This window comes from Alligator sinensis, unplaced genomic scaffold, assembly GCF_000455745.1.
Source record: "Alligator sinensis unplaced genomic scaffold, ASM45574v1 scaffold610_1, whole genome shotgun sequence".
NCBI classification, from domain to species: Eukaryota; Metazoa; Chordata; order Crocodylia; family Alligatoridae; genus Alligator; species Alligator sinensis.
Genome location: NW_005842348.1, coordinates 341,110 through 363,866, shown reverse-complemented (window position 1 = coordinate 363,866; position 22,757 = coordinate 341,110). Strand labels below are relative to the sequence as shown.

General features: G+C 49.1%; 1 protein-coding gene across 2 annotated transcripts in view; it reads right to left on the bottom strand.

Moving 5' to 3' along the window:
• SEMA3G (semaphorin 3G) overlaps positions 1-22,757 on the bottom strand; it is a 63,203-nt gene that overhangs the window by 7,057 nt on the left and 33,389 nt on the right. For both annotated transcript variants that reach the window (XM_025210424.1, XM_014522415.2), the window contains exons 3-12: positions 20,423-20,485; positions 12,123-12,242; positions 10,252-10,342; positions 9,548-9,664; positions 8,869-9,011; positions 4,474-4,588; positions 4,284-4,353; positions 2,956-3,100; positions 2,057-2,288; positions 356-447 (exon numbers count right to left, since the gene is read on the bottom strand). In XM_025210424.1, the coding sequence (XP_025066209.1) occupies positions 356-447; positions 2,057-2,288; positions 2,956-3,100; positions 4,284-4,353; positions 4,474-4,588; positions 8,869-9,011; positions 9,548-9,664; positions 10,252-10,342; positions 12,123-12,242; positions 20,423-20,485 (1,188 nt within the window). The remainder of the gene's footprint in view (positions 1-355; positions 448-2,056; positions 2,289-2,955; positions 3,101-4,283; positions 4,354-4,473; positions 4,589-8,868; positions 9,012-9,547; positions 9,665-10,251; positions 10,343-12,122; positions 12,243-20,422; positions 20,486-22,757) is intronic.

Genomic DNA, 22,757 nt, shown 5'->3' with positions numbered 1-22,757 from the left:
AGGGGGGGAAACCCCAGCCACTAGCTCTGTAGGCATTTAGCCACACTGCTTATGTGCACACTAAGAGCCGTACGTGCTTTACGTGCAACAGTCACCCAGCATATGCTCTGCACAGAAATGCCGAGCACATGCCAGTACAGACTGCACCTACAGCATACGCTGACTTGGCCTAGGTTTTATCCATGTAGCTAATTCCTCCCTGAGCGTACATGCTCCTGCCTCCAGTACAGTCATATGGGACACATGGAAGTGTCTGTGTACCAAGACAGAACTGCACGGGCTCTCCCATGTGCAGCACACAATATTACACATACACGCACACATACATACATGCATACACGTGCATTTTTTTCACCTTAAAAACCTGCAGCTCCTCCAGAATGACTTCTTCAGCAGCTGCAAAGTTTCCCTTCTGCAGGGCTATGACCTTCAGAATGGAGCCAGCATCTGGAAGGGAGCAGAACAAAAGCATTACTATGAGCCCTTTTCTTCAGTATCCTGACAACATCTGCAGTGGGGACAGGGGACAATTCCTGCTCCAGTAGGACAATCTTCCTGCCTCAACCAAAAATCTACTTTCAACCAGCAAGCATGAGTAAATTCCTCACTGTCTGTCAGTGTCCAGGGCCTAACACCAAACAGCGGCAGTGTAGATCTATGCCAGAAAGGTCAGGACCTAAACTCAGCAAGGGAGCAACCTACCATTCGTCTTCCTTGCTAGAGTGTTTCAAGGAAATATTCTGAATCAGTGAGTCGATGCTGTTCCGTAGCTTTCATAGTGACAAGTCCTGTCTAACACTGGTACATAGGTTTGTCCTATGAATAATCCAGGGTCTTATCCATTGAGCTGTGCAAATAACCGAGATTTCGGTTTGCTGACTAAACCAAAAAACTGGAAATAAAAATGGCTTTGGGTTGACCTAAAATGAACGGGCACCTATACACATGCCAGACGTCTGCCCTGAAGTGTGCTAATTAGCACATGTCAAAGCAGATTCAATTAAATCAAGTCTGCTGAAGGGTGCTAATTAGCATACTCCAGCAACCTCCACATCACATGCATACAGTGCCCCTGCACTTCAAAATGGCAGTGAACGAGCTTTAGCTAAAGCACCCCCAACCACCATTTTGAAGCACAGGATGCTGAATGCACATGAGACTGGGGGCACTTTAATGAGAGCCGCTTTAATTAAAGTGCCCCCTGACACCCCAGAGCATGTAAAGACACCCATTGTTTTTCACACTGTTTTGGGAAAATCCAAAACATTCATTCTTGAGTTGAATCAAATGTTTCATTTTTTAATTCTCCTCAATTTCTTAAAGAGATTTTTAAATAGAAGTGAAGCTACTCTAGAAGCAAATCACATTGATTTGAATAAATCAAACCACTTTGTTTGAGGAAGGTAAAAGTGGAATATTCTGGCTTTTCAAACACTTTCCATTAGATTGGGGTTTGTTTTGACCAAAACAATTTGCCTAAAATTAATGGGAATTCGTTTTAACTGACCTAAAACTCTTTTGATGGAAAATGTTCAGCTGAAAATTTTTAATGAGCTCTGGTGGGATCACAAGGGCACAAGGGGATCAAATGACTCACTCAGGGCCATATGCCAGATTAATGGTAGTCAAGTCTATACTCATCTCACCTGATTTCCAACTCCCCTAACCACTAGATCCTGCCGCCTTTTTCCCCCATCATGAGAGCTGGAACCAGGTACAGTCAGCGGCATCTGGAGTTGCTACTAAGCTGCCAACTGAAATATTATTAATGAAAAAATGAGTTTTATTCCAAAATGGACCTTAGAGCCAGGAGGCTATTTCTGCTCTATTCAGCTATCCCACTCGGGTTAAATCCTACCAGACATAGCAGTGTTGGCAGCCCTTGTGTAGATAGGCCTCTACCACCATTTTAAACCCCATGTTGATTAGAAGTGCTCTGAGCAGCAGCTGAACGACCCAGAGAAGGAAGGCCCAGAGAGGACATGCTTGGGGAGATGTAGCAGAGAATGCCTGGCATTGCCAAGGCTCCAGGAAATCTTCTTTCACTGTGACCCACCTGTCCCCAGGAACATGACATCATACTGCCCATCCTCTGCTTCCACCCGATCCACCACGATCTGACGCAGCCGTTGTTGCAGGTTGGTTTTCACCAGCACAGGCTGGCGGTGCACTGGATACACAGGCTTGTACATCAGAGGGTGAGCACGGGCAAAGTGCAGCACCTCATCAGGGTAGTCCTTGGTGGTGCCATACTGCCGGCGGGGCTGGTTGGTGGTCTTGCTGGGACACTGGCACAAAGCAAGAGAGACAGCATTTCATCCTCTTGTTTATGCCCCTGACACTAAATTTGCTCCAGCAAGAAAACCCACTTCCAACCTTGTTATCCCAGTGCTCAAGAGCCACCTGCTGTGCTAAACAAGGGTTTTGGGATCTTCACTTCAGGATGTCACCTGGGCTTCAACAGATTTTCAACTCAGATCCATTCTCCTGGCAGTCCAGGTGGAAGCCTATTGTATCAGATACATCTTGCTAGCTTCCCCCATGCCAGTCCTGCTGTGCTATTTCCTTTTCTCTTATCCAACCATGGACACAGACCAGGGATGGGCATGGGGGCCCAGCGTTGTTATCTTGGATGAAAAAGTATGATGCTGGGGGCTGGACAAATGCTGCTTCCCTAAGCCTGGTACTCACTCACTGGCCTCCATGAAATACCCCAGAATGGATATGACCTCCAGAAATGGACCCTGATGATGGTCCCCAAGAGAACAACTGCTGAAAAGTTTGAGTCATGAGGCTGCCACCAAGCCCTGCTGGTGTCACGTGCAAAGTGACAGCCCACCTCTCCAAGACAATGAAGCTATAGTGACCTGTAATGACTGTGTGCACAACTAGCCCAGCCTCTGACAAAGCCAGTCCCCTCCAACTGTTCTCCAAACAAGAACATGAATTACTTACAACTCCAGGCCTGGGGTATGGCACCTTGCCCTCATAGGCAGCCCACTGATGATCAGGGCCATCCTTATGGGCAAAGGGCCCATTGAAGACCTCCCAGATGTCTGCCATGCGATACACACAGATGGCGAAGCCTTGGAACACATTGCTGAAAGGAGAAAGGAGAAAAGGTGCCCCATTCAGGCCCCGTTGTGGGGAAGGGTGGTTAATTTTGTGCCCAGCTTCAGGCAATCATTCTGTTAACAGAACTAGGGGATGAGCCCAAGGGAACAGGGGCATCGAAAGGTGTTACACTAAAAGCAAATGGGAAGTCACAGGGAAATTAACATCCTAGAGGGCTAGGACTCAGTCACCAGCTCCCAGGCAACCAGGAGGAACTGATATCGGACTCTCCAACTCCTCAGATCGATTGCACTGCCCCAGATGAACTGGGATTAATTACAATTAATGCTGGCCCAGAAAATAACAAAAACATTAATGAAAATACATCTATCCACTCAGTGTTATAGGCTTAAATACAAGAATCTTAGCTATCAAAAGACAAGGAATCAATTAAATAACATGAATAAAGAGTCAAATACCCTGACACAAACACAAACCTGGGCCTGGGCCTGGTGATATTAATATCAAGTATCCAAACAATAGCGTTAACTCTGACCCACAAAGCGCAGTTACCAACAGACACGTTTTCATTCTCAGCTCACAAAAAGACTGGTCTGGAAGATGTTATACATTTATTTTGAGACAGCTGTTAATATACCAACTGTATCTATACCCATCTTGCTCCAGATTACGTTAATAACTTAGCTCCTTCAAAGTCAATCACATGGCACTCTCTGCCAGCACTCTGTTACCACTTTAAATGCCAGAGTATGAAGCTATTATACTATCTTGAAGTTAGTGCTACTATATTATCCTAACACATGAATACATTTAGGAACACCACATGTTAGGCTTATTTATCCCCCTGAGGCTTTGTCTTAGTATACCCCAAACAACTCAGTATTGACTGTTAGCCTCATGCAGTTCACCTTCTACCACATAGTATAATTATAAGACTAAATAATTCCATTACTGCTTAAATGATCAGCATGTTGGAACTGGGACCATCTTTCGGTGGTGTTTGTATTACACTTAGCACAAAGAGAGTGTAACCTCTAAATGCTATTGCAAAATAAACAAGAATAAAAGAAAGCAACAGGGGAAAAGAAGAGTAGGGTTAGAGTTATGGACTTGATTAGAGGGTCTGCTGTTAATTTTTCATGGCAGCAGGAGAAGAGTTGTTGCAGTATTACAGAAAATAAGAGGACATGTGGGCTGTGAGCTGTTACCTGATGGTGCTGAAGAGAGCATAGATCTCTGGGCTCTTCCCCTCTTTGGTCCACAGTAGGAAGATGTCCTCTATGAAATTGAACACAGGGTCACCAAGGAGGTTCAAACCACTCCCCTCCACACACCCACCTCAATCCTGACATGCCAAGTCTCAGAGCCACATGAGAAGGGAGTGGAAGCTCGTCTTACCCAGATCGTCAAAGTAGGTGTCTATCCCGTCAGGACCTGGAACAGAGCACACCAGCCGGGCTTTGTTGAAGGTGCTCCACTTGTTGACCAGGACTCTCTGGCCCCCTGCATCATTCTGGAAGGAGAAGAGAGGACTCTACTTGACATGAAGCTCACAAGGGATTGCTGCCTGCAAGGCTGGGACAGTGCTGCTCCACCCCTTCAGGAAATGAATCTGGCTGGGATCCATGGACGTTGCAACTGACTGGGGGAGATTGATCTAGTGCACTGACTCTCCCAATGAGACCCAGAGAGACACTGAAAATCCATGGCCACTTTGGGAAGGGTGCCTTTTTCAGTCAGGCTCCCAGAAATGGACAGCTTGCCTCTGTTTCTCCATCCCTAAGTCACATAGAAAAGAACTGGTTTCCTGTTCCAGAGCGCACACTGCTGTTGGTCACATGTAAAGGCTTTGTGCCATGGGGCTATGTGGCATGTGTGTGAATGCAGACCAATCCTGGCTGGTGCCAGGCTTGGAGCATTGGGCTAGCTTCACTCACATACCTGTCCTGATCTAAAGAACCCAGCTGCTCTAGCTGATACCCTAGATCTCTCTGCCAGTGCCTCTCACTCCTGATCCAGATCCCCTTGCTATTCCAGTCCTGGGCTTTCTACACAGCTTTTTCAATGCAGCTCAGTCTGGACCTACAGGCTCCACCTCTTGCAATTCCAGCAGAGATTGTCTCAAAGATACAGATGAACTGAGAACAGCCTGGCCAAGTAATTTGACTAGTGGCCTCTGCCATGTTTGAATGTCAGGGTCAGAGGCTTGGCCCAAGCTAAATCCTCTTGGATACACTATGGATTTGCAAAATGGACTTGAAGCTGCCCTCAAATAGTAGCTGGGCATTGCACCTAGTCCAGGAATCACTTGTCCTCTCCTCCACCCTGAAGGCACAGCTGGCTGTAGACATTACAGTGATGGGGACAGAGGAATATTTTTCTCTGCAGGAGACAAGTGGCACCTCTAACTTTGTTCCTGGAGCTGATCCAGCCCAAGGATTAGGGGAGAGGAAACTGCAGCTCAGAGATGCTCATCTCTGCCACACTCAGCTGCAAGTATTAGCTCAATACAGCAGAGGATGGAGTCCTGGATGCACAGTGGTGGAAGGGCAGTGCACTGACCCCTGGGGCCTCGCTGCTCACTAGGGAAGATTCACCCACCATTGTGCCTATGGGTTCCATATGTCCAAGGTATGGAAGCAGCATATAGTGAAGCTGTGCTCCTGACAGCAAGCAGAGACCCTCCTTGATCTCAATCAGCAAGGGGCCCCTGCTGGAAGCTGGGGGAGGTGGGTTCTTGCTCTCCCCTCCAGCCTCTCACACAGAGTTCCTTTCTAAGTAGCAGCCAATAAATAACCAATAAATAACCTCTTTGTTGCTGTGGTAATTTCTGGGGTTCAGGTAAGAGCAGGGAGCTTGTGGCTGGCAGCATTTGTCTGTGGGGATTCTCCTCTCCCTGCACACACTGCCCAGAGCCTGTTCCAAGGCAGCGCCCCCCACACTGAGCAACTGCAGAGGCTGCCGTGATCTCTCTTGAAAGATGTTTCTCTCCTGCCTTCCTGGGATCTCTGGGGCTGCTAACTCCTGCTTGTGAATGATGGGGCCAAGGGTTGAGTCACTGCCTTCTGGATGCTGTGCCAGCTCTACCACAGTGCCTTCCCCAGGCTTCCCAGAGTCCGTACTCCACCCCTGCCCCAAATTGCTAACAGACTTGAATTGGCTCCATATGGAGGGCAGAGAAGGGCAGGCATCTTTCCTCCAAGGCCAGTGAGGTCAAAGACTCCAGCTCCTCTTCAAGCATCTAACTCTGATCACAGCAGGACATAAGATTTGTCATAACTGACCAAGGTGACTCAAAGCAACTATAAGGCTAATCCAAGAGAATACACAGATCTGCTAATGGTCCCTGATACTGAGACTCATGAATCAGTACAGACTATAAGACCAAGGGTTGCTTTAGCTTTGCCAGCTGGCCAAGCCTTGGTGTTTGGTTTAGATCCATGTCCCCAGGGTTTGTGAGGGATTAATGCTGTCAGGGTTGCGTGCTAGTGCTGCATAGAGGCAACGGTCCCTAGGAGGCCTGGTGACACATTGCAGTGAAGCTCATCCATCACTACATTTAATTGAGTGATGTCACTGCAGCTGTGAACAACAGCTGTTGGTCCCTTGGGCCAGGAAGATGCATGGGCTTGACATCTTCCTTATGCTGAAACACTGGAGCCATCCTGTCCAAACAACACCCAAGGGTTCCCAGGGAGAGGCAGGGGTCAGCCCTCAACATTCCAACATGCACTTAGAGACATGGGCCTCCGCTCTGCTGCAAGATGCACTGATGCACTGTGTCCAAGTAGGAATCCCCTTGGGATGGTGCTGATCTTCTCTCTTTTTATTCCCTTCCCAAGTTCACCCTCCTTCTTCCAAATCCAGAGTAGGGCTCTCCAAAATTCTCACCACCAGCAATACCAGAGAGAAGCTGTAATGTCTCCTTGTGATGTTTCGCACAGACCAGAGAAGATTCAAATCCATCAGCAATGCACAAAGTTGCCCTCTCTTCTATCTCCCTCTGAAAAAGAATCCCAACATCTTGCTTGTTGGAAAAAATTGGGACATGACCATAAAAAGCCAGATTTTTACCATTACTATGATGCTAAAAGTCACAATTTCTGAGAAGCAGCTGGGGATCGAGAGAGGGAAACGTTGGCTCTTTCTATATGCAAGCTCCATTCACCAATGGCAGGACATGACAAAGGGTGCTTGGGTGGCATAAGCCATTCTCAGGTGGAAGTGGCCTGCTGCTCTCATCAGTGGGCTTCCTGGGAGCTACCAGTTTTGGAACAAAGGAAGAGATGCTACAAGGCAAGCCAAGAGATGGGCATAAAGACTCTCAGGTTTATTCATGAGGTGGTTGTGCACTCAGGTAGCTGTTCATGGCCAGATAGCCTCAGAGGCAACTCCAAATTCTTTGTTCTGCTTACCAAGCTACACTGGAAAAAGAACCAGGTCTCTGCAAGACTCTGTGTGTAAAAGTAGCTCTCAGACCTGCCATGGCTCTGCAAGGGGGTGACTAAGACTCATAGGAACTTCCAGCATGGCTGAGGGAGATGAGGTGGCCAGGGTCTGGGTTTTTTTCCTACCCGAACCCAGCTAAAGTCACTTAGTAAAACATAAAAGCACCCCAGTGACATGACTGCACCACTGGACACTTTTGGAAACAAAACTGTGTCCAAAATCAGGTAGGAAGGAGAAGTCTTTGACTTAAAAGAAGAGGAAGAAAAGGGGAGGTGGGATGGGCCTGGTTGGGAAATTGGAAGGCCCCTGCTTTGCATGTCAGTCTTAAATCCCCAAGCTCTTCATCAAAGGTTTCAGTAGGGTTTTGTGCCAACCACATTAAAGGCCCATAAAACAGTTCATTTTTCTCACTCGGGCTGGGAGAGATGTTTGCAGTCCAGAGAGATTTATGTGGCCTTTGAGAATGGGAGATGTGGCCTGTGAGGCCTTGATTCGAAGAGCTTAGCAAACACGCTGAATGCCAAACAACCTTCAGACATTTCACTCCAGAAACCAAAGGGAAGGAAGAAGCAGCTCCGATTTCAAGGCTAAGTCCTGAAAAGCCTGATCGGCAGCCCACCAAAGTCAACAAGAAGAGGCTGTGGGTTTTAGATCAGCAGCCCATGGCTAGTTTGGTCACCAGCTATGATGCTCTCAGGGAGAGCTTTGTTTGGAACGCACAACTCCAGAGCCAAAGACCAGCTGCTGCTTGTTTCCTGAGCAGCAATGCATGAAGCACTGGAAATCTGTCCTGGGCTGCCTCTCCAGCAGCCTCAGCATGCAAACTGATGAGACTTGTGTTATGGGTACACCTGCCTGCCTGATGGCATAGCTTCCTAGATAGCCAGCTTCACCTGCTGCACACCCACTGGCACACAAAAGAAAAGGACAATCCAACAGGACTGCGAGCCTGTGCTGAGCAGTCCATGCAGGGGGATAAGGGAGGCTCTTGATGTTCCCCTTTCTGGTAGCACAGGAGCTGCTTCATGCATCTCCAGAGGAGCTGTGGCAGAACCTGTCTGGTATGCGATTGGTACCAAAGTACAGGCAGCATCATGGCAGCCTTTCAGAATCAAAGTGTTTGGTTTTCAAGTGTTCAGGTTCTCATTGAAAAATCAACATTTCTTTTCCAGAAAACATAAGCTTTCTGTGAGGATGTTCATTTTTCAAAAAGGCAATTGTTTGTTGGAAGATGGAGGGAACAGGAGTAGGTGGGTGTCCATAAAGCCCCTGAACTCTCCGTACTCAGTGCTCCTTGGGATAGCTGACTCAGTGTTACCCCAACAGCCCCCACCATGACCTCACCACACAGACTCGCCCAATGCGGCTAAAGATGGCACGGCCTTTGCCATCCGACTCTGCCACCTTCTCGGTGAAGAAGAAGTAGACCTTGTCATTGTCCCGGTCATCATTGTCAGGGATCAAGTAGGCAGCCACAAACTTTGGGTCTGTGAGAGACAGAGAAACACTAGGACTTATAACAATGACACTCCAAGAACAGCCTCAGCTCTGTCCAGCTCTGAACAAGGCAGACTCTCAGAAACACCTGCCCTCAAGGTTGGCCTATGTGTTAGCACACTTGCCGAGAGACCTTCTGCATGCTGTGGCTGGAGTAAGAAACAGGATGCATTCACAAGCAAGTCCAAAGGCCAGGAGCACCATCCCGTTCAATCACATTTCGTTGGGTGGGCCACATCTCTGTGGGGTGGGTGGTACCACAACTTTTACATTCAGGACTACTCAAGTCTCTGCCTCTCCACCGCTATCCTTCCCCCCCTCCTGGACTAATCCCCTTCCCCACCCTGATGGTCAGCCACACTGTGTCCTTCTATTTGGATCTCTAGATAAGTACTGCACATTGGAGTTATGTTGAAGAGTGTGGCTGTTCATTGCTCCAATAAATGCCAGTGGCCCATTGCTTCAGTCTCATGGCACATTGCCAGCATGGTTCCCATGGGCAAAGTCGAATGGAACATGCCAATACCATTGAGCAGCTGCTGATCCATCTCAGTGCGCAGAGCAGAGCGGGTCCCCGTGCTGCGGAAGATCACCGAGTCCCGGCCCAGGAAGTCTGCCGTGAGACCTGTATACAGCTCTCCACCTGGGGAGAGAACCCCGGAGAGAAAGTAAACCCTGTGGCCTGCTCCTGCCCATGGCAAGCCCATCATGGAAAAGAGGGCAGCACCACCAGAAAAGACTGGACTCTATGTACATGTATTATCATGAGGAGGTCTATGGCCTGACAGGAAAGGGAACCTTCTACTGGCAACAGCTATCCAGTTCAGTTGTCAACCATGGCCAAAACTACAGGCTCTCCCAGGCAAAGAATTTGAGAGACAGCAGAAGTGCCTCGAAGGGAAAGAACCTGAACTGCATTTTTGTGCCCACCCCCCTGCACAAACTCTAGATACAGCCCCAGGCAGGGTGGAGGTTATTAACCATTGCTAAGGGATCGCAGATCCAATGTGCTCTGGGCCTTGTGAAGTATGGCTGTGGTCAAAGCTCTCTGACCCTAAAACAATCTCACTGGGAAATAGTCTCCCCCAACAACCTCTCCCCAGTATGCCCTCAGGTACAGGGGAGCTGACTGACCTTGGGTTAATGCATGATCTTACTAGGGCACTTGGCCTTGCAGGCAATAGTCAGTGAAAAGGTCTGAGTCACTTGCTGACTGAGCATAACACCTACCTGTAAAGGTGCTTGCAAATGCCCTGTTGGGCTCATGTGGACACTTGCCTCGCCCATTCTCCACACTTGTGGGATCCAGGCTTAACATGTGCTGGGAAGAAGAGAAATACAGATTACAGGCGAGGCAATAAAGTAATGCCACTAGGCAATGTACAAGCTGGGTGCGAGATCTTGGTTGGAGATTCTAGGCCCATGCCAGAAGCCCAAGCCTAAACCAGGGCTAGTTACGTGAAATGGGTGGTGAGCCTGGAGCTCACCTCTACGGAGGTCACATACATGTTACCAGGGATGGGATAGGGAAACACAGCACTTCTAGCCCTAGAAATAGGCACATGCTCCTCTATCAACATTTTTGACCTTGTTCCAAGGGGCTCTGGGCTACTGGAAGAGCTGTCTATTGTTTGTAATCTGGGCATTTTCCATGGCAGTACTGAATGCCATGTGACGGGCATGCTCTTCTCACTGCGCTCAGAGTGGGGCTGGGGGACACTCTGCAGCTGAATTCTTTTTCAACCTCCTCTTTTAAGTGTGGTAAATTGGGTTTTCAGTGACATGTAAGAACAAGCCTTTAAGAAGGCGCAGCTGGGGCTCAGAGGGAGCATTGGTCTGGAATAAACATAGAGGAAATGCAGCCAGAAAGGGGGAAAAAAATATATGGTCTTTAGAATGAAATGTTCCTTCTGTGTACCCAGCTTCCTGCCTGAGGCCCTCAGCCCTGGCTTTGTAAGAGAATTAAATAGCTCAAGCACCACAGTGAGATCCTCAACTGAGGTGAATCAGCCACACTCCCAAGCTGTGCTGGTTGACACTAGCTAAGGATCTGGCCTCACACATCCTGAGGGCTGTTCTCCCCCTCTTCCTGCAGAGAAATGTCTCCAATTATGACACATTTAGTTATTTATGGGAAGCTAGGGTTTCAGGCCCTGCCAGCAGTCAGAATGCATTTTAACAGCCAGGCTGAGAGTCGTGCAGATGCGTTCTCCCTCCTCCCCAGCAATGCTGATGTTCAGCTCTGGTCTCCAGTCGGTCTCTCGCCCCATGTGGGGGTACAAAGCAACCCCTTCAAGCACGTAGTATGGCTGTCTGCTAGACACGAATGGCCCTGAGCTCCCACAGCGACACAAGCACCTTCCAAGACCAGAAACCAGGGCCACAGCAGGACCTGCTAGATGTAGACATCACCACTAACAGGGCCCTGATTGTGTCCTGCCGCTCCCAGTGTCAAGAGCTGAGGTATCTGTGGGTGGAGCACATAGTGTAAGGGGGCACAAGGACAGACCAGGATGGTCCCCGTCATTATGACACACAGCTTGGTTGAAAGGGCTCTTTCTCCTCCTTTCTGAATAAGGGCGACTCAAGCCTCTGGGGTAGAAGGAAGTTACAGAGAGGCAGCAAGGCCTTCTTATGGAGGCCATGCTGACTTATGGCCCCAGCCCAGGCAAGGGGTGAGGAAAGTAATACCACTCAAGAGGAAGCCAGCACTGGGGAGGGTGAGGGGAAGGATCAAGGCTGATGGATCCAGATGGAAATTCATAAATGCCCGAAGGTGGGGAAATGGAGGCTTGGCACAAATCTGGGGACAGGGTCTCACTGCAAGGAGCTGCTTGCATCTCCTTCACCCAGTGCTAGGCCTGGGCTTGCTGGGTGTGGAATGGCTCCCAGTGCTGGGCACATGGTTAGTGGTGCATGAGGCAAGCATCGTACATTGATCCACTCTGGCCATCTGGGTCATGGATCCCTGCCATCCATGGACTGCTTGTTGTTTGGGTGCAAAAGGCTGCTAAGGAGTGCAAGTGAAGATTTGTGGAGGGAAATGGAGATGTGATGCAGTGGCATGTGGCTGGTGCCAGCTTCTGTTGGTGCTCTCCTACCTCCCCGCGATGTCCCACATAGATGAAGGCACAGACTGGGTGGAAGGCTCCTGTGCCACAGGCAAGCAGGTGTGTCCGGTTGAAAGGATGAAGAGTGCGGATGTAGTTGGCACATTCAGTCTGGAAGAAACACAGTGGAGATTGAGTGGGAGGGATGGGGGGGGGACGCATCTTGTGTGCGCCTTTGTCAGTGAGCAGGAAAGCTGGGGATATCTATGCTGTTTGCCAAGAAATCCAACATTCCTCTGAGCATGTGTGATGGAGCCTGGACTACAGAGCAGCGGGTGCCTCAGCAATGTATAATAAAGAGTAATCCATTACATCATTCAGCTCCTCTAAGTTAAGTCTTACCACTGCAGCATTGCCAACCTTCGCAGTTTTACTGCAGATCTCACCATATATCTTGTTTCTCTTAAAGCCCTAGGACCTGGAGCCAAGTGAATGTAAGAGAATCTCAGCTTTCCTTTCTGGCTCTCAAGGTTGTGGAGGAAAGTTTGGGAATGCAACATGATGGTGCTCTTAAGGGTCAAAAATCAGAACAACAGAAGGGGACTCAAACTGCATTATTTTTAAGCCCCCTCATAATATTTCAGGAAATCCCATAATATTTTTGGGGTTGGCTCATGGATTTTGAACATCTGGGGATGGCAATACTGTATACACACACACACTCACATGCACGCATACATGCACAACTGATCAGTGAACAGCTGGTGTATGAGTTAGCAGCACACGATATTGGCGCTCTGCTTTCCATGCAACTGCAGCCGGGAGTTTACCCGTGGTTTCTAAAGAGCAGAGTCCAGACGTAAGTGAGTCATAGTATCGTACAACTGTGGAACAGAACAGCTTCATAAATGAAATAAGCCCTTTGCTACTCTCATGCTGTCATCCAAAGCATTCAGCAAAAGTTCCCTTCGCGCTGGGTTTTCTCAGCAAGTCTATCTGGGCTGGGCTGAGGCAGGCAGTGAAAGGCCGGTCCCTGGCTCTGAGACACAATAGCAGGAAGCAATATGTGCTCCTAGTTGTGAAACCAGGTGGGGGTTTCTTTTGCTGCACTGAGCTCTCAGCAGTGACACCATTAATGTCCCTCACCTTGTTCCTTCGCATACAGTACGTAGAACAATACGATTCCTTTGGGAAACATTCTTCCAACAGCAGCTCAGCTCATGCAATTCCCTCCCCTTCTCTGAGGACATATCTTCTCTGTTCACTGCATTATCTCCACGGAGGCAGTGGGAATTCCCTCACTGCTCTCAGCTGCAGGTTCTTGTATTGGCGCTAGGGCAGGCAACACAGTTATATTCCCTTTATGGTTTCTTGGCACGTAGCCTATTCCCTGCAACTCCAGTCCAAGCGGCTGCTTCCCCAGCAGCAGCCCCTGTCAGTCTCCCAACCCACTGCATTGTCCCTGGCCAGGAAATGAGGTCTTCATATTGCTTTGTGCAGCAGCTTCCTGTATTAGCTCAGAGAAGCAGCAGAGAACACATTATCTTAGTTCATTGGAGGCTGCACCCAGAAGGAAGAGGGAAGGTGCAGAGGTACAGGACTCATTCTGACCCAGTGGTACCCAGGAGGGAGTGGCTGAGCCTGGCTCCTGGATGAGCATCACACATGTGAAGACTATGGGCCAGATTCTCAGCTATCAGTAAGCTCTATGTACTTCATTATAGCTTGGCTAAGCTACACAGGCTGAGGATTCTGCCCCTGTGTATCAAGTCAGGAAAACAGCCTCTTACTTAGGGACCCAGCTTCTACTCCATCCCAAAATGTCAAACCACTTCCAGAGTTCCAGGCCTGAATGTCTGTCTCCCCGTCTGAGTGAAACTGGGCTGCTCTCTTGCTTCACTATGGAGGCTTTGGTGAGAGAGCTGTGAAAAAGGCAGGGTCTTAACATTGTGCTGGGGGGTTGGGTTTATCCTAAGGTTAGTTACACAGGCTATCACAGCATGAGAAATATCCACCGCACCTTGGGATGGCTACAAGGCAAATTCTAATCCCAATACACCTATTCTTTAGTATAGCTCATGCACAAGAAGAAAGCCAGATACTATCATAAAAAGCTAAGGCTATGGAGGGAGGGAAACTAAAGACTGATTACTTACATATGGCATCAGTGTGGACCCAATTGCCAGGGAATGGACAGAGGGTTGGGGCAGCCCCACCCTTTTTCCTCGAGGCACAGAAACACATATGGTGGCACATTGTGCATGTGCAGACCCAGTGGAAACTGCCATTCAAAGGACACCTGCTATGGGGTCCACACTGACACCTCCTTGAAGAGCTCTCCCCTACTTCCTAATGAAGTGAACTCTCCCTAATAAGAATGATCTCTGCTAGGTCAGAGCACACCTGCATTGAGCTCAACGTACTACTGTGGGTGACAAGCACGGTGGTAGTCTCTCAGCACGGGGGTATTTCCCTGCGTGCTCCCTGTCCACTAGCCTGTCCTCATTAAACAAGCAGGAAAGTTCTCATGCCACAGCCCGGAAACCAGGGGTCACCTTCCCCCAAGGGCTGGTGCCATCCACGTCACACAGACACACAGACAGACTCCTCAGCGTAGTGCTCACTCCCGCTCCCACGGAGCTTTTTTTGGAGAAGGGGAATGGGGCGAACAAAGGCAGGAAGTAAAGGAGACGGACAGACGGACATGCAGGGCCTTCTTCTGGACAAATTAGTCATTTAAAGGGGAGGCCGGTTAGTTACACAGGGCAGGAAGATAAATGCCTTTTCATGACTGACCTGGATTAATTGCTCCCTTTCCGGAGCAGTGATCCCCTGGCTGATAAGGGCAGCAAGAGCAAGGAGACTGTCAGAGCTTCCTCTGAAGGCTCTAAGTATCTATTCATCATGCTCAGCTCAGGAAGAACCAACTCTGCCGCTCTGCAGAGAAGTGATCAGTCATTTTCTCTGATAGCGCAGCCTTGTCTCTCCTCCAGCTCCTCTCTGCTTCATCATGTCAGGCAGCATATACTAGACCAACTGATCCCAAATGTTGCTAGTTGCAACTCTGCTTACAGGTGACTCCTGTGGTAATTCCATGCAATCCTAATACCAGGAGCTACCTTTCTCCTGCAAATAAGTGGGCAAGCACTTACCATGTCCTAGCTGCTTTGCAGTAACCATCCATGTGTGCACTCATACCTTGAAGTGAGAGCTAAACCAAGGCAGCACGCTACTGAATGAAACAGGGCTAAACTGGCCTGGTTTAGCTGTCATTTACTGCAGGCTCATTGAGGGCACAGGGACACTTAATGCAGAGTAGCTAAAGAAGAATAAGCCTTCTCCACTGAGAGGCTAGGCCTATTCAGTTTAGAAAATAGAGCTTAAGTGGGTACCTGATAAGGGTTTACAAAACACTAAACGGTGAAGAGAAAGTAAAAAGGGATTTATTATTTGCTAATCTCTCTCAGTCTCAGAACTAGTGGTCACAACATGAAACTAGTAGGTAGTAAGTTTAAAAATAACCAAAGGAAGTTCTTTTTCATGCAGCGTGCAATTCAAGTGTGGAACTCACTGCCTCAAGATGGTGTGGAAGCTGACATCTAGCCAGATGCCAAAAAAGGGGTTGGACACATTCTCGGAGGAAAGATGCATCAGTTCAGTGGAGAGTCAAGTATTCCTATACGAGTTCCTCATCTATGGAGCTGCTGAATCCCTACAGCTCCCACATGCTTTGTGAAGCTCTGAGGTCTTCCCAAGTCCTGCCACAAATGCTTACTCTTTAATCTCACTGCCATTCTCAATTCATGAGCAGAGTTAGGTCCTAACTCATTTAGGCTTCCAGTGAAAGCACCAGCCACCATCCTCTTTGCCCATTATGGTTTAACGCAGGGCTGTTCAACTGGTGACCCCCAGGCCTCATGTGGTCTGCAGGGTGTTAATTCACAGCCGCTCCCCTATCCCCCTCCAGCTGTTATCACCAGGGTCTCCAGGCTCCCCCTCCCTCCTCCAGCTTCTGCTTCCTGCTCTAGCCCCTGGAGGTGGGAAGTCACAGCATGGCCCTTGCAACTCAGGGAGCCTGTGGCTTGGAGGTTCAGGGGAGATGGGACTCTGTGCAGCATGGCACAGCAGGGAGGCCTATGGCATAGGGTGAAGTGGAGAGCCTGGGCCCTGTGGTGTGCAGTCTACGCAGTGTGCGCCAGGGCTGGGTAGGATGTGGCCCCAGCTGCTCAGAAGCTGGACAGAGAGGGTTTAATAGAATCATCAAGGCCTCCCCTTTACCTGCAGGGAAATGCACTTGCTGGAAATTTTGGCTTTCATTGCCCATCACAGGACATGTTGCTATGATTCACATTGACCTCCTATCATTCTGAGTTATTCAGCAACATCAGTTTAAATCTCATTGAACCTGGAAGAGGAGGTGGCTAAGGAAATGGGTAAAAGCCAAGGGAGACTTTTCCACTTGAAGTCACTGGTTCAAATCCAGGCCAATGTTGTTACCATCTGAAGGATCTTCAGAGGCCCGTGTGATCTGGCTTGACTGTACCAGTCCAGGTCCCAGCATGCAGATATCTGTATCATATCAACCTAGAAACTGGCAATTGTTTCAGCAGAGGTAACACCCCTCCTCCCCCCTTCCAGCTATGGGGGTGGGTCCCTTCAGGACTGTGCTGAGGGGCACCCTGGAGAAGTTGGCTCATAATGGGGATAGAGACAGACCCTTGGATGTAAGACCTGGGGATCTGATGCCCTTCATACAATCATTCTTATTCACTTACAGAAATAAAAACCACTCCACCTCTATGGTCTTCTGCAGGGGCAGGAGTTGTTGTAATGACCCTGCCTAAACCTGTCTGCTGTGATGAATCCTTGTTTTCCTTTGGCGGAGGTACAGAACTTGGAGAAGACATGTTACAGCTAGCCTCGGTACTGTTACTGCTAGCCTTGCATCTGGGTGCTGAGAGCAAGGAGTTTTTCTCAGGCAGGAAGGCACTGCTGACAAATGCTTAAACCCAGCAGCAGGAGCACTTGCAACAAAATGGCATGTTCTGCTCCTGTATTCCCCATTCTGAAGTCTCTTTTCCTTATTACCCAAAAGGCAGCGGGGGACAGGCTTTATGTACCTGTCCCGATGTGCTGTTACACTTGGCGACACTTTTCTACTCCCAGGCTGCTTATGAACCTCTAAAGGAATCACAGGGTTGGAATGGACCCCCAGCTCATCTAGTCCAAGCTCCTGTTTAAATGGAGGATTCATTGTTCCTAAATCAACCAGCCCTAAGGAAATGAGTGCAAGAGAGAGAAACTGCAGAAGCTTCCAGGAAAACAAGGCTCCTTGGATAAAAGTGAAAACCTGCCCTCAGCACAGGCAATAGCAAGACTTCTAATAGTTTCATTCTTTCCTGACCGGGTAAGACTCCCTAACCTCATTTTCTAATTCTTAATGGCCAACTGCCAGTCCTCAACCTGCCCTCTTCATTTATATAGGGCAATTGCTGTCACACTAATCAACCAGAATAGGCCTTGCGTCAGATCCACACCTCATGTGAGTGGTCAGAGCTAAGCTGAAGCCAATGCAGCTATGCTGATGAAGACCAGCTACAGATCAGGACTCTGGTTTTTACATTAGAAAATAAATATACATCACACTCCAAAACTTTTCATGTGTTCAGGGTTGGGGAATATCCTGGCACTACTGAGCACAAGGGAACACACCATGAAACACCAGTGAATAGCCCAAGGACTTTCTTATGGAGCCACATGGCCTAAGCTTTGTATCAGCTGGAAGTGAGCAAGCAAGTTTGTGAAACAAAAGAAGTGGCTGAGACCTCAGGTCTAATCTCAGACTGACCCAAACCAGAATCTTTTATTGCATTTATCTAAGTACCCCCTTCCCAGACCCTTTCCACCTCCTAAAAGGACTCTGGCTTTGACTGAAATCCTTTATTCTCTTCTGAAAAATGTGTGTTCTTAAAACACATCCGTTCAGGGGCTGCCTTGTGTTTGCATGTATATTTGTCTGTGTGCGCATTCCTATGGGGGCAGGGTCCGGGTTAGTCAGGGCAAGGCTGGAAAGCTTGGCAGATCAGAATTTGGAAGGAGAAAGGATGGGGCTGGGGAGGTAGATGGAGACCTCAAACCACTTAGATATGGATCTGCAACTGCCAGAGATTCTCCCAGCCAGCCCTCCAGACTTCCTGAGCCGCCCCTCTCCCTCAAGTCAACAGCTGGCCCCAAAATGGGTTACATTTCTGTCAAAGAATCTGAACACAAGAGGGACAGCAGCAGCCAGAAGCTGATGAGAAGAGCAAAACCAGGAGGGGGACTGCAGCAGTGAAAAGAAAACACCAACCATTGATTGATGATCAGGGAATATGAGGAAAATGAAGGGGAAAAAAAGCCAATTCTAGGCAGAGGCAGGAGGAGAACAATGGAAGGGCTTTGATGCGAGAGCCGAAAGGAGGCTTCTGGGGAAAAACTGAGGAAATGTGGATGTTTTTAAATAGGTCGGTTACAAAACACCTGACTCACTTGGCTCCTGGTAATTAGAGCAGGAGGTTCATAAGGAAGAAAGAAGCATGTTCAACTCTGTCAGCACAATCAATCACCTCCAGCCAGCTCAGTTTACCTTTAGCTACCAGTGACTCCTGTGGTCTCCTGAAGTCGACACCAGGACTTACCACCTCCACCACAATGAGCCCCACTAAGATGGCAGCAGCCCTCAGCTCTGGGAACGCGGAGGCTGAGCCACCCTCCGCAGTCCGACTGCTGGTTTCTGAGCCTCTTGTGGTGTTTATTTTTCCTTTTCAAAAGTCTCTTAAACAGCAAGAATGGGGGAGCAGAGCACGGTCACTTTAGGCTCTGGATCCGCTGGAGAGAGCTTGCAAAATAAACATATGAAGGCTGAACTGAGTGACAACTGCCCCAGGGAGCAATTATTCTGGGATGGGCCATCAACACAGTGTCCACCCCCCTCAAGTGCTCTATTGTTTCAAAGCATGATTTTAAAATATCTATTTGAAAGCAGGGGACTCTTCAGGGGAGCAGGCAACTGAAATCTGCCATGCCTCGTCCAGCAAAGCATTCGCAAAACCAGAAAAGCCTTTTCTGCTCTGAGAGCCAAAGACCTTTCAGGTTAATGGAAAGACCCACTGATCTCAGGAGGCTCTGGACCAGGCCCTGTCTTCTACACATTCACGCACACACAAACCCCTCCAAAGGATGAAAAGCATGCAACTCCTTGGAGTCCTATGGCTGAGAGGACTCTCCGGGATGGCTCAGCCCGGGAACCTCCCCAGGCACACTGCTGCCTAGAAAATGGCCCAGGTCGTGACATGGGCCGTTTCAGTTTCCACCAGCTTGCACGTAAGAAGAGTGGTAGGGTAAGTGCAGAGAGGTCAGGTGTCAAGGACTGGTTTGTGTACTGTATTCACTAAGCAAACAGCTGGCTTTGCATGGCTCTGGTTCCAAACAATCCTGTTCCCAATTTGATGGTTAAGGCAATGGACTGTGACTCAGCGATGGGTGTTCAGTTCCTGAGTCCAATACAGGCTTCTCCTGTGACCTTGGGTAGGACACTTCATCACATTGTGCTTTCCCCTCCGTACACAGGAGTAATAATCCTACCCTGCCTCAAAGGGGCTTGTGTGGAGCTATCTGTTCATGTCTGTGAAGAGGCCAGTGATAGGGACTATGTAGGAACCAAGAGAGACAGGCAGAAAGGTCTGCCCTGAGTCAGTGGCAGAGCTAGGAATACCCGACAACAGCCCCATAGAGACAGGGAGGATGGTGCAGTGGTTAGCGCACTAGCTTCAGCCCTGGAATTCAATCCTCTGCTCTGCTGGACTCTATCAAGGACCTTGGCCAAGTCACAGGCAGCCTCTGTGCCTCAAGTCCCCATCTATCACATGGAGGTAATAGCTGCACTCTGCCACAGAACGTGTTGCAAAGATAAGTTCTGTAAGGCATTCACATAATAAAGTGATGGAGGCCAGATAAAGACCTGAATAGATGTGCCTCCTCAAAAGCATACACCCAGTAGTAGCCACTCCTTATAACCTGAACTCTTGTGCACACACAGTGAGGGATGGTATAACAGAGAGGCCAGAGCAGCAGCCACTAAGACAGAAAAGTATGTGTGAGGGGTGAATCCCATAAGGAAGCCACTAACCTTCTCACACAAGGAAAGGACCCTCCTATCTCCCTGTCTCAGGGAAGGAGGGATCCAAGGGAGAGACATACTCAGCCTCTTCTCTGGTTTCTTTAGTAGCTAGTAGAACCCCATGTGTAAATAAGTCCCTGAAGAGAAGGTAGAGCCCCAAATGAATCCATCAGGAGAGAAAAGGGGGACTTACCATTGGGTCCTTCCCCTTCCGAACACATTCCTCCTTCTGCCCAGGGAGAGGTGGCCAGTAAATCTGAAACATAAGACAGGAGCTCAAGTCTGGGCATCATCATGAGGGTGTGGGGCTCAGAGGAGGGGAAGATCCTGGCCCCTGGCCTAGCCCCTTGGGAATCTAGGTCCTGTTCCTGGAAACCTAATGGCTGAGATCTATGATACTGGGTCTCCTCCATAAGCACTGATTTCTGAACTGGTGCAGCCTAAAGAAACAAAAGGTCTTCCCAGCTCATCTGCCCTAAAAATGCATCTTTCCATTCACTGACAAGTGCCCCATTGCTTATCAGGTTAAGGATTCACAATGTTGGCCCCAGTCAGGAGTAGAGCTGGCAGGGTTCCCCCTTCTCTCAGCTCTGCAAATGTCCCCCAGTCTTGTGCTGCAGTCTCTCTACCCCTATCCCAGCCCTGGGCTGCCAGTGCACCCTGCCAGTACCCCTCCACTCCACCATCCAGCATGCCTTCTATTCCAATGCTGGGCGCCCCGCTCAGTGCGCCTCAGTTCTGATCTGTGCCCCTCTCCTCCAGCTACTCTAGCCCACCTCCTTTCCACTGGTGGGCCACAATCTGTTCCACTCACACTGCTTTGCCATAAACCTGAACTAATCCAGCTGACATCAGTGGCGAGAGCCCAGTTCTGTGCAGGTGTGACTGCAGCTGGGATCTTGCCCTTCTTCTGAACCTCCAGCAGATATTTACCCTAGCCACTGAGGGATGTGTCCATTTGCTTTACACTGACCTCATTGATGCTGTCAGGCAGAAAATTCCGGATAAATGCTACACAGAGTATTTTTCTAAATATAGATTTCATAGACATTAGGGCTGGAAGAGACCTCCTGAGATCATTGGGTCCAGCCCCCTGCCCAAGGGGCAGGAAGTCAGCTGGGGTCTGATCACCCCAGCAAGATAAGCATCCAAGCGTTTCTTAAAGGTATCCAGAGTAGGTGCTTACATCAATTCTGGGGGGAGTTTATTCCAGACTCTGGAGACTTGGATGGTAAAAAGTTTTTCCTTCTTCCAGTGTCATGATGCGGGGTCCCCAGGGATGATGTCCCTGTGGTTTTGCGACCACGCTGGCTCCACCTTACAGGTGCCTTCTAGTCTCGTCTGCCACGTCTTGCTGGTATAAATAATAAATAAGGAGGCTACCCTCAAGTTACAGCTCAGTCATGGTCTTGATGGATCCCCCTAAACCCTGACGGTCATTGGACCCCTTGATGGGCTCCACTGTTGGTGGGTGACTCACAGGATACCCTAAGCCCTATGGGCTAGATGCATGGCTCCAACACCATCTTTTTACCACATCCCATGCCTCGCAGATGGCATATCGATGTTGTCTCTGTAATGAGGTCTTGGCCTAACTTGGCTTCCTGTTATTGCTGGGCTCTCTGCAGCCCTGTCTCTGCACCCTTGCTGGCGCTGGGGCTCTACACTGTAATTTGCCCCAATGAGGCCTCCTCCTCCCCAGTTGCCTCAGCCTGGTCCACCAGTAGAAATAACAACATAAATATAAGCCCCTGAGCTACAACATAACAATAACAATCACAATGGCACTGGAAGTCATATTCTGTCTCTTTAAGAGTCAAGCTTCCCCCTCAGCCTAGAGTGCCTCCCAGCTCTGAGTACCTTATGGGCTCCTGGAGACCTCATTAGCTATATAAGCCACATGTCAAGCAGCCACAGCATCTCTGGGTTGTTTTTCCTTGCAGGAGCTCCTTCCCCTGGCTGCTGCCAGAGAACTAATTCCTGCCAGTCCTGCTCTGGGGCTTACATGTGCCCCGGGCTCTGCCTCCTTTCAGTCAGCTGACCGGGTGCAGGTGCGGGTGCAGGCTAGTTCCCCTTTAGCTTGTTTCCATGGCAACCTGCAGCTATGGAGCTCTGCCTGGCTCCTTGGACTAGGCAACTTCTGCTCTCCAAGGAGCAGGCACCCCTTGGTACCCTGTGACACCAGTCTAAAATGGTCTTCCAGCAATTTGTGACCCTAGAAAACAGATGTTCTCCCAGTTCCTGATGCACACCCCTCATATACTTATAGGCTGCAGATCTCTTGGATGTAGATCTGTGGAACATGCAGATCTCTTGGAGTTTCCAAGTTCTCCTGTGTGGTCTCACACCCTCAAGGCCACTGCTCTGGAGCTTCATACAAACAGCATGTTTTATCATCTCACTGTTTGTCTAAATAAAGCTAAAATTACTGCTGGCAAAGACAACCGCTGAGCTGAGATGGAATGATCAGCCTGGAAACCGTCTTTGGGAAAGGGCTGTAAGGAGCAAAGCCAGGGGAGTAAACCAAT